Source organism: Triticum aestivum, chromosome 4A (genome assembly GCF_018294505.1).
Source record: "Triticum aestivum cultivar Chinese Spring chromosome 4A, IWGSC CS RefSeq v2.1, whole genome shotgun sequence".
NCBI lineage: Eukaryota > Viridiplantae > Streptophyta > Magnoliopsida > Poales > Poaceae > Triticum > Triticum aestivum.
Window position 1 is genome coordinate 751,080,523 of NC_057803.1, and position 11,927 is coordinate 751,092,449.

Here is an 11,927-nt window from a genome sequence, read left to right on the forward strand (position 1 = left end):
TTCTTGTGGTGTTTAGGCGAAGCCCTGCGCGGATCACTTCACCATCACCATCACCAGGTCGTCGTGCTGACGGAACTCATCTACTACCTCGACACCTTGCTGGATCAAGAAGGCAAGGAACGTCACCGAGCTGAACGTGTGCAGAACTCGCAGGTGCCGTACGTTCGGTACTTGATCGGTTGGAGTTAGAAGAAGTTCAACTACATCAACCGCGTTGTCAAATGCTTCCGCTTTCGTTCTACAAGTGTACATAGACACACTCTCCCCCTCGTTGCCATGCATCTCCTAGATAGGTCTTGCGTGAGCGTAGGAAATTTTTTGAAACTGTATGCTACGTTTTCCAATAGTGGCATCCGGGCCAAGTCTATGCGTAGATGACATGCGCGAGTAAAACACAAAGAGTTGTGGGCGGTGATAGTTATACTGCTTACCAGCAACGTCTTATTTTGATTCGGTGGTATTGTTGGACAAAGCGGCCCGGACTAACCTTACATGTCCACGCACATGAGACCGGTTCCACCGACAGACATGCAACTATTTTTGCATAAAGATGGCTGGCGGGTGCTATTTCTTCTACTTTAGTTGAATCAAATTTGACTACGGCCGGTCCTTGAAAAAGGTTAAAACAACAAACTTGAGAAACACCGTTGTGGCTTTGATGCGTAGGTAAGAACGGTTCTTGCTACAAGCCCGTAGCAACCACATAAAACTTGCAACAAGAAAGTAGAGGATGTCTAACTTGTTTTTGCAGGGCATGTTGTGATGTGATATGGTCAAGACATGATGTGATATACGTTATTGTATGAGATGATCATGTTTTGTAAAAGTTATCGGCAAATATCATGTAATTGCTTTACTTTATCACTATGCGTTAGCGATAGTTGTAGAAGCAATAATTGGCGAGACGACCACGACGCAACGATGAAGATCAAGGTGTCGAGCCGGTGACGGTGGAGATCATGACGATGCTTTGGAGATGGAGATCAAAAGCACAAGATGATGATGGTTATATCATCTCACATATTTTGATTGCATGTGATGTTTATCTTTTTTTTGCATCTTGTGTTACTTAGTACGGCGTAGCATTATAAGATGATCCCTTAACTAAGATTTCAAGGTATAAGTGTTCTTCCTGAGTATGCACCGTTGCCACAGTTTGTCGTGTTGAGACACCACGTGATGATCGGGTGTGGTAGACTCTACGTTCACATGCAACTGGTGCAAGACAGTTTTGCACATGCGGAATACTCAGGTTAAACTTGATGAGCCTGGCATGTACAGACATGGCCTCGGAGCACCGGAGACAGAAAGGTCAAACGAGAATCATATAGTAAACATGATTAACATAGAGATGTTCACCATCGAAGACTACTCCATCTCACGCGATGATCGGATATGGTTTAGTTGATTTGGATAACGTATCATTTAGATGACTTGAGGGATGTCTATCTAAGTGGAAGATTAACTGAACCTAATTTATCATGAACTTAGTTCTGATAGTATTTGCAAATTATGTTGTAGATCAATAGCTCGCGTTTTTAGCTCTCCTATGTTTTTGATAGTTTTTGCTGCAGTAGACGGTTGACTGCGTGGTATTAACGAAACCATCCGAATGGGTCAAAACCATGCCATTTCATAAGTAAAACCATCTAAAGCGGTATCAGGGACTAAAGTTATCCGTTTTGAAAAGTTCAGGGACAATGTTATACTCGTTTTGAAGTTGAGGGACCATTCCTATACTTTCGATATAGTTGAGGGACGAAAAATATACTTATCCATTAATATAATGAGGCTTTGCTCGTTTCTTAAGGAAAGGATCCACTGACATCCTATTCTTGGAATAAGTATGCCAAACCATGTCAAACACCAAAGACACAAAAGAAAATTAATCTTGTTCTTCTTTTATCAAGGAACGGAGAGCAACCTGTTCCTTTCTTTGCGTGATATTTATTTATATATATTCAAGGACAGTGATAGCCACTGAGAGTAAGTTAGTGCTTAAAAAAGGAAAAGAAAGTACAAGTAAAAACCTTTCGAATATAAAAAGGAAAAGAAGAAAAATAAATAAAGGCTTTCCTTCTGAGGGCACAAGAAATTAGGCAACTATCCGTGTCTTCTGGCTTTTGTTTGTTTATAAATTTGGTGCAGATCTTTGAGATCGCTTGTGGGACTGGCTATTCATTAGAAAATCAAAAGAAGCACAACTATTCTTCTCGGTTGTTATCACTGCCCAGGATAGGAGATGAACACACGCGGGCACACACACAGCACACAAGAACACACAGAGCTTTTGGTGGCAACCCACTTCGGCCTTTTTTTCTCTTGTTCCTTTTGCTTGATCAAACATGATTACAACTCCTTTTAAAGGGGAGCAAACGCACCGGCCAAGCCACACACCGGCTTGCTTCGATTTCTACTCACCACTACCCACACGCACACACGTTGAGTCACTGCCACGAAGGAGCTAGTCCACAACGGCACCACGATCCGCTTCTCTAGCTCCACGTCCATCTAATCACGACTTGGCTACTGGGACTCCACAATACACGGGTGCATGCAGCTTCACATTAACAGAACGACCACTAAGTTGGTTCTTGACTAAATCTAACTAGTACTTGCATGTACTCACAACTCCTGGTCCACTTGACTGACGATCAGGTCTCACCTCTGCTAATCCATCTGTCCACTTCACCATGATGCCATGCATCTCTGTACTATACTTAGACTTAACAAACTCAAACGGAAATAAAACACAATAAACTCCTAAACAACAAGATTAACACCAACATCTGTCACATTGCACTATCTATCACCACTTACTCTTGCTTTGCCAGATCATGAAGAGAAAGCTCCGTTTTCTTATTGGTTGGGATCAAAGCCCGTTTTAACAAGCTCTCTCACCTCCTTGTATTCTGGGTTAAGTTAATCTATTCTGTACTAGACCATACGCAACTCACAAGGTCGTCTGCTGGACTGGCGCCTTCTCCGACACGCGCCCGCACACACAAACACACGTAGAAAGAGAGAAAGAGAGCAGGGATATTCTTCAGAGGAGGCACTCCAGTCTAGTGCATACGGCCTAGCTAAGCCATGGAGGAAGCTCCTGTGACCGCTGCCACGGGGGCCTTGGGACCCATCATGGCCAAGCTGGGTGCTTTGCTGGGCAGCCGGTACAAGCTTCGGCGCCGGACTCGTAAGGACGTCAAGTTCATCCACTACTGGAGGATTTTCGTATACGACGGGTGTGCGCGTCTTCGATGAGAATCAAAACGCGGGCACTCGGCAAATTAAACGACGCCGAGAGCCATACTCGGCAAACCTGGCCTCACGGCAACTGCTTACTTTGCCTTCACTGGCTCACGGCGAACAAGCACCGAACGGCAAACGGCGCAGACGTCGAGAGCCGCGCACGGCAAAGAGGAGCCACGTGGCATGTCCGTTCGCACCAGACGGCTCCGTCAGTTAGCATCAAACGGTTCTCGGTAAACGAGCAGTTGCCGAGATTGTCTCTCGATAAAGATAAGGCCACCATCAAAGTTTAGTCCCACCTCGCCCCCCCCCCCCCCCTCCCCCCGAACAAGTCATGCACCTACTTAAATACCTTCATCTATTAGATTGTTACAAGCGTGGGTCTTCCTTGCACTCCATTTGAAGGATATGCAGGATGAGTATGATTTATCATATGTATTCATCATGTATATTCTTCAAGTGGAGAGCATGAATGGCTGATGTATTTTTTCGGAGCTATACTCGGCTACCCAAGAGTGGCTCTCGGTAAACGAGCAGTTCCCGAGAGTTGCTCCCCGTAAAGATAAGGCCACCATCAAAGTTTAGTCCCACCTCGCCTACAGACAAGCAACAAGACCTGTTTAAATATAAACAGTGGGATAGTCCAGATGCAGTAAGCTTCGGTATTCATTACACACCCTTGTTAAGGAGATGGACTATTTGTGATGTCGATGGTAGGATTGCTTGGGAGGGAACGTGTCCGGTTTGTGCAGGAAGTGTTGGTCCTGTTGCTCCGTTGGCCTCGAAAATTGTAGTGCTCTAAGAGGGGGCAGCCGCATGGCACGTGCCACGGCCTCGAATTTTTCGGGGGCGCGCAATATTAGAGAAATTTATTGCTCTGCTAGGGTTTCATCGTCGGGAATTGCAGATCAGCAAGGTGGCACATCAAATCATGTCGGGTAGCGGCATGGGGAATCATTTGTGATGTCCTTGTGGCATGCCTACGCCTTGCATAGACAAGGGAGGGGCATGCCCTGCCACCGGATTACCAAAAGTACCTCGGTGTCATTCCTAATGCAACCGTTGAAATCCTCGGAAAATCGTACGATGGTAGGATTGCTCGGGATCTGGCACGGTGTCATCACAGGGCCTCTGTAGGGTGTGGTAAAAGTTTGGACGCGTTTCGAGTAAGCCTCCCCTGAGGCCGCTTGTAAACCGCATTGTCTTCGAGCTAGTATCTGGGTATCGAGAGGGAACATGTCTGGTTTGTGCAGGAAGTGCTGGTCCTGTTGCTCCATTGGCCTCGAAACTTCTCGTGCTCTAAGAGGCGGCAACCGCATGGCACGTGCCACGACCTCGCATTTTTTGAGGACGCGCGCAATATTTGAGAAATTTATTGCTCTGCTAGGGTTTCATCGCCGAGAATTGCAGATCAACAAGGTGGCACATGAAATCATGCCGGATAGCGGCATGGGGAATCATTTGTGATGTCCTTGTGGCATGCCTACGCCTTGATTGGATGAGGGAGGGGCATGCCCTACCAGCGGGTTACCAAAAGTACCTCGGGGTCATGCCTGATGCAACCGTTGAAATCCTCAGAAAATCGTACGATGGTAGGATTGCTCGGGATCTGGCACGGTGTCATCACAGGGCCTCTGTATGGTGTGGTAAAAGTTTGGATGCATTTCGAGTAAGCCTCCCCTAAGGCCGCTTGTAAACCGCAGCGTCTCCGAGCTAGTATCTGGGTATCAAGAGGGAACGTGTCTGGTTTGTGCAGGAAGTGTTGGTCCTGTTTCTCCTCTGGCCTCGAAAATTCTCGTGCTCCAAGAGGGGGCAACCGCATGGCACGTGCCACGTCCTCGCATTTTTCTGGGACTCGCGAGATATTCAATAAATTTATTGCTCTGCTAGGGTTTCATGCTAGGAATTGCAGATCAGCAAGGTGGCACATGAAATCATGCCGGGTAGCGGCATGGGGAATCATTTGTCATGTCCTTGTGGCATGCCTACACCTTGATTGGATGAGGAGGAGTGTCATTTCCGAATGCCTCTCTTGGTATGTTTTGCCATTTCCGAGTGTGCTTTATCCTTTCCCGAGCGTTTCTCTCAAAAAAGGTGTAAAAACCTAGATTTAGGTCTCGTACCTTTACCGAGAGCCGCACCGATAGACGCTCGGTAAAGGTCGGCGAACACTTAACCCCCCGCGCGGGCTTTTCTTTCTCTCTCACACTTCTCTCTCTTTGTCAGCGGCGCCCCACACCACACCCCACCGACGCCCACCACGCCCCGGCCGGCGCACTCTGCACCGGCGCCCCCCGACCCCACTGCCCCCCCCCCCCCCACCCGACTCCGTCGGCGCCCCCCCGACCCCACTGCCCCCCCCCCACCCGACTCCATCGGCGCCCCCTCCCCAACCCCAGCGGCGAACCCCCAACCCCGCCGGCACCACATCCCCCTCTTGGTGAGCTGCATCCCCCCTCCCCGGTCTTGTATTTATGCATGACTGTATGTATGGATGCATGGATTTTTATATGGATTTAAGGATTGATGGATGCAAGGATTGGTGGATGCATGGATGTATGAATGTATGTATGTATTAATGCATGGATTGATGCATGAACTTTTTTTTGTACTAATTTTTTTGGTAGTTTCTATTAGGTATCAAACTTCAACGAGTTGGTGAACAAAAGCATGATAATGCCGGTAGAGCGGACGAGGCGTCGCTGGGAAATATATGATGGCATCATAACTGGGTGTCATGTCCATGACATGATGCTGTATATGATATGTTTATTGTCCAAGGAAGAAAAGTTTGTTACTGCTTTGGATAGTAACGAGCAATATGCAACTTCACATTGCAATGCTCGTAGGCTAGCTATTCAAGATAGTCCAACCTCTGGCTAGCACGTCAACATTACAAGCAAGGTCACTTAATGCCATGTGCAATGCAGAGATGTTGCCATCACTTTCATGTTTTGAAGTTTTGCGCGTCCTAGCTTTGGAAGGCCCCTGGTATTGGCACAGGTTTAATCATCCTGAGCATGTTGAAAAGTTAGTTCACTTGAGGCACCTCAAACTAGGGAGCATTGGTATTAGTGAGCTCCCAAAGGGCATAGGGCATCTGAAGTTCTTGCTGGTATTGGACTTGGGTGAAAATAGAATAACGGAACTTCCAGAGAGTATTGACCGACTAAGTCAACTCAAGTGCTTGAACATCTGCGAAACAAACATTGTAGTGCCATGCTGGATCGGGAATTTGACTTCTCTGGAAGAGCTATGCCTAAGAGAAGTTGGTGAGGACTCCAACTTTTACAGAGTTGGGCAAGTTGACAATGTTGAGGAAGCTCCGCATTTCTAGAACTATATATTTATATGGTGATGGTAGCAAAAGGAATAGCTGGTTTGAGTCTGTAGCCAAACTCAGCAAGATCCAAGTCATAGACATTGATACCATTTACGGGTGGAGAGATTCCATTTATGATGAGATCCTTTGGGAACAGTATGCCCTTTCTCCACAAATCCGTGTTCTACACATGGCCTACGAAGAACCTGGGCTGGTGGCAAGGATCAATACCAGGCTTCTTCCGAACCTATCCCATTTAAAACTGTGTGTATTCAGTTCAGAACTGGAGGTCTTTGGAAGTTTTCGAGAGCTTATTTCCCTCGAGCTGCGCATGTCGTCAGTTCTCCCGCATGGCACCATGGGCGGTGCAGGTGCTTTCCCCAAGCTGAGGTTCTTCAAGACACTAGGAACGCTTGGCTCGTTTCAAGAGGGAGATATGCCGTTCCTTGAATCTCTCGAGTTCAGCGTAATAGCACAGTCCAATGATGATGGCATTAGCTTTGACTTTGACTTTGCTAGCCTAAGGAACCTCCCTTTGCTTCAGAATGTCGTGGTCTCATTATATGCCCGTCATGTGGACCACAAGAAGGCTGAGGAAACGGTGGAGCGTGCAATTGATATGCTTCCCAACCGTGTCAGTCATTATATCAAAACAAGGGATAGCGGGTATCTAAGTGTAAATTTATCTATCCGTCACTATATCGGCACAATGGATATAAGGCTGGTCATAATGGGCAAAAACTTAGGAGTAACTTAGACTAGTGTCATGCATATGACACTAGTCTAACTTACTACCTTCGTAGTGCAAAATAATATAGTAGTAGTGTCATAGATTGTTTCATTTATTAGCTCATAGACTCATTTTGACTCGGGAAACGCTATGTTACAGTAACATATATTATGTTACCACAAACACCTCTTTCCTCATTAAATACTTGCCACATAAGCAAAATTGTATTGGAATGTGTTAAGTTACTACCTAAGGCTAGCCATAGTGGGAGTAACTTAGGTAGTAACATAGCACATCCCAAGAAAAAATTGCTTATGTGGCATGGAGTTAATGAGAAAAGAGATGCTTGTGGTAACATAATATGTTACTGTAACATAATACACCCCAAGGTAAAATGAGTCTATATATCAATTAATGAAGGCTTGCATGTTACCATCCATATGTTACTACCCACTATGAAGGTAGTAACATAGACTAGTAACATATGCATGTTACTAGTCTAAGTTACTCCCCACTATGACCAGCCTAATCGAGTGGACTGGGAGGTACGTAACTAACGCTGCAAGTGGGACTGTTCCTGGGAATCCCACCTTGATCCACCTAGTCCCAACACGGCTTGATGGAAAAGTAGTGGACGTCCCATCAAAACTAGCGCATATTAGGTGGGAATAAGTGGGATCCCACTTAACAGATACATCATATGCATAACTGAGAAAAATTGCAATTTGCAGCATTTGGGAAAGTGAATTGCACGCCTCCCTCCTTTGATCATTCATCAAACAAATTCCAACCCGGCCAGTACCAAACCCTCTCCTCTCGGCCTGCCTCGAATCATCCATGGACATGCACATGGATCGCCGCCGCCATCACCAAGCCAGAGAATTCGGTCGGTAATCTCATGCTCCTCCTCTTATCTTCTCCGCCTCATCCATGTATCAGCTAGCAAGCAACCGAGTCATAGCAATTCAAACTTGAATGAATGAATGAATCAACCAATCGATCGATCATTCGCAGTGGCGGACGTGGTGCTGTGGCGGCGAGGCCGGGCGGACCTGACCGCGCTGCTGCTAGCGGCCACCGTCGCCTCCTGGATCCTCTTCAACCGCGCCTCCGGATACACGGCCGTCTCACTGGCTGCCGACGTGCTGCTCCTCCTGCTGGTGGTGCTCTACGCATGGTCCAGGGCCGCGCGCCTCCTCGGCCGCCCCGCCCCGTCCATCCCCGACCTGCAGCCGGCGGCCGACGAGCTCGTCGCGCTGGTCCGCTCCGGCCTCGCCCGCCTCGCCTCCGCCTTCCGCCGCGTCGCGCAGGGCCAACCCGGCTCCGGGCGCGTCTTCGCCTGCCTCGCCGCTGCCGCCCTGCCCGGCGGCCTCGCGCGCGACCTCCCCACCCTTTTCATAGCAGGAACTGGAATCTGTGTGTTCGGGCGGTTTGCTCTATCCCTCTCGTAACAAGTGGGGTTTGGATGGGTTCCAATGGGCTAATAGGGGGGTTAGCCCACTTAATATTCTGCCCGTCCAGTGGGAATCCACTAATGCAATTTAAGTGGGATGGGATTCTTAATCCCACTTATTCCCACCCCACCTGCAATGTGACTTCTACTCCCTCCGTTCGAAATTACTTGTCGCGAAAATGGATGTATCTAGACGTATTTTAGTTCTAGATACATTCATTTTCGAGATAAGTAATTCCGAACGGAGGGAATAGTATATAGAAACAGGGTGCAAAAGGAAAACGCGGTATACAGTTTCTTTTTGAATAGTTTGGATTGCCTACCACAGGTGGTCCACAGTTTTTACGAGGAACATAGTTTGGGTCTACTTCTACGGGCAGATAAGAGGACCGTATCTACTTAAAGTAGCTAAACATCACAGCTCAACTACATAGTACTAGTACTTCCAGTCAAAAAAAAAAAACTACATAGTACTACATCATTAAAAGAAATAGGACCGTATCACTTATCACAAATATTCAGTATGCACACTCCACAAATATTATCACAAATATTCAGTGTGCACACTCCACAAATATTATCACAAATATTCAGCTTCCGTATTGCTTATCACTTGAATAGATTTATTTAACTCGAGGAATTTTACCATGTGCTAGAACAAAAATTACATCTGTGCATACACATTAAAAAAAGGATTTGCTAGAGCAGAATCAGCCGCTTGAAAAAAAATGACTCTAATCGCAACCGAATTTTGGTGGCCGTCCGATCAGTGCGGGCATTCACGCGAGCACACATGGCACTGGGCCGTGGGCGTCTCTCCGGAACAGAGGAGGCGTGAGAGAAAGATGTGCCGGAGAGACGGCGAGCCAATGTTTCTGCGGTTGGGCGGTGGTGCGGTGGTCACCCAACGCCGGCGCCGTCCCGTCCTTGGGCTGGAGTGGAGTCGTCGCAGCTTGTTCTCTGTAAGTTTTCGATCTGTAGCTCAAGCTAGGGTTCCTGATGCCTTCGAGATTCAGTTGGTGGTCGTCTTGGTTCTCGCTCGGAGCACTATTTGCTCCAAAAAAGAGAGAGGATGAAATCTGCCATTAGTGTGAGGGGGCAGCGTCTTCCTTGGTCCTCTGCTCAGGAGGAAGAAGATGGAAGTCGCTGGAGGAGAGGAGTCTGCTCTACTAATTTTTAGAAGGCCTCATCCCAATAGTCTCAGAATCAAAATTTCCCACCCTATCTTCATCCTCATTTCTAAACGCACCCTATTCACCACCCCTAGTCTCAGAATCAAAATTTCCAATCTTTGATTCTCCACCCGGAGGCACACTGCCAGACTTCTAGTCTAGCTATAAAAAACACTATATCCATCGGCTTCCTATTATCACCTGATCGAATAGATTTATTAACTCATGAATATTACTACTCCCTCCGTCCCAAAATTCTTCTCTTAGATTTGTCTAGATACGGATGTACCTAATACTAAAACGTGACTTGATACATCCGTATTTGGACAAATGTAAGACAAGAATTTTGGGACGGAGGGAGTACTTCCTAACTTCACCTCAGATCTGCTAGCTACATCACTAAGATAGCATTGAAAGAACCTAAGACAGCTGGAATTTGTTATTACCTGTGTGCCATCTTCTCATGTAGTTGAGTTGTGAAGCTTACTTATAGGAGATCCCTTGATGATAATGTTGTTAATTTTGTCTGTCTTTTGAGACAAGGGCCTGGAGCACCTAGGGACAATCAGAACTGATACATGTAGATGCAGGCTGCAATTGTGCTTTCCTCTGCTTTTGCTCTGTTTTCTCAACTCTGAATACTTCTGTAGCTTCAGGTTTCAGGTTTCTCTGTGACGTGATGCAGTGAGCGTGAGCTACATATCTCTACATCGTCAGGTTTCTCTGTGCTTTATATCAATAAAAAAAAATAGGTGTATGAAAGATCGAAATCAACTGACGGCAAAATGCGCTACGTATGACAGAGAAATTAAGTAACTCAACTTGAACTCGATTACTGACATCAGGGGTACTCACATCCTCATGATGTGCCAATTTCTAGTTCAGAAATATTGGTTGTGCAGCAGTTTCATCCAATTGTAAACCAAAAGGGAGGCAGAATGAAAAAGAAAAAGAAAACTCTGTAACTGAATGGAGGACCATGGTAAAAGTTCTGTGAAATTAAGGCATGTGATAGTCGACTGGGACTCCATTACGGCAGAAAGCCCACCAAATTGACAGGCATATGAACACAAACAACTCTTGTGCTAGAAGCAAAAGCACAGAGACGATGAACTTGTTGGAAGCACTTCATCATCTTGAGGAGACAGAACCCATAGCCGTAGCAGTGTGTCTAGCACACCCAGCACCACCTGAGGATCCAATCCAGTCCAATCCACCATTAGAAACGGATACCACATTGTATATTACAGGTACCTAATAGTCCAAACTGGAGCAACTTCTCCAACATCAATCAAATTTCTAACGTCTCCAGCAAACTCCACATGTCAACTATACATCTTCAAAAGAAACAGGAGCAACCTGAATAATACCTATGTACTTAACCACAGATATTCAGAAAAAGGGTGCAAAAAGAAGCAAGTGACCACAGTTTCTGCAGCAGAAACTACATTTGGGTATAGTTCTAGTACCAGGGAAACATAATTAGGTCTACTGCTCTACTTAAAGAAGCTAAACTTTGCACAACTATCTTCTTTCTCATTTCTAAATCAACCCAATTCTCATATCATGGAAACTCCCCGATAGCCTCAGAATCAAAATTTGCCAGCTTTGGATTCTCCACCCGAAGGCACACTGCCAGACTTCTCCTCTAGCTATAAAAACACTATAATCCACCGGCTTCCGAATATCACCCGAAGGCACACTTCCTAACTTCACCTCAGTTCTATTAAGATTTTTTTTTTGAAAAGGGGGAGAACTCCGGCCTCTGCATTAGAGCGATGCATACGGCCACCTCAGTTCTATTAATATAGCTTCCAGTTCTTGGCCTGCTTGCGCCATTGCCGGGATTTCCAATCGAAAAATATTCTTCCGCGGTGAAAGGAGTGGTTTAATTCAATGCAAGGTGCATTGCAAGAATTGAAGGCAGTTGGAATTTGTTATTACTTATTACCCGTGTGCCATCTTCTCATAAATGGTTCTCTTTTTGTAGCATCAATGCTC

General features: G+C 46.2%; 1 protein-coding gene and 1 pseudogene across 1 annotated transcript; both read left to right on the top strand.

Moving 5' to 3' along the window:
• The first annotated feature begins 3,090 nt into the window (after window positions 1-3,090).
• LOC123084606 (probable disease resistance RPP8-like protein 2) lies at window positions 3,091-7,245 on the top strand (annotated as a pseudogene).
• Window positions 7,246-8,284: 1,039 nt separating this feature from the next.
• On the top strand, window positions 8,285-9,140 carry LOC123084608 (reticulon-like protein B10). Its single transcript, XM_044506115.1, has one exon. It carries the CDS (start codon window positions 8,285-8,287, stop codon window positions 8,750-8,752), a length of 468 nt encoding a protein of 155 aa, XP_044362050.1. The 3' UTR covers window positions 8,753-9,140.
• Window positions 9,141-11,927: the final 2,787 nt, after the last annotated feature.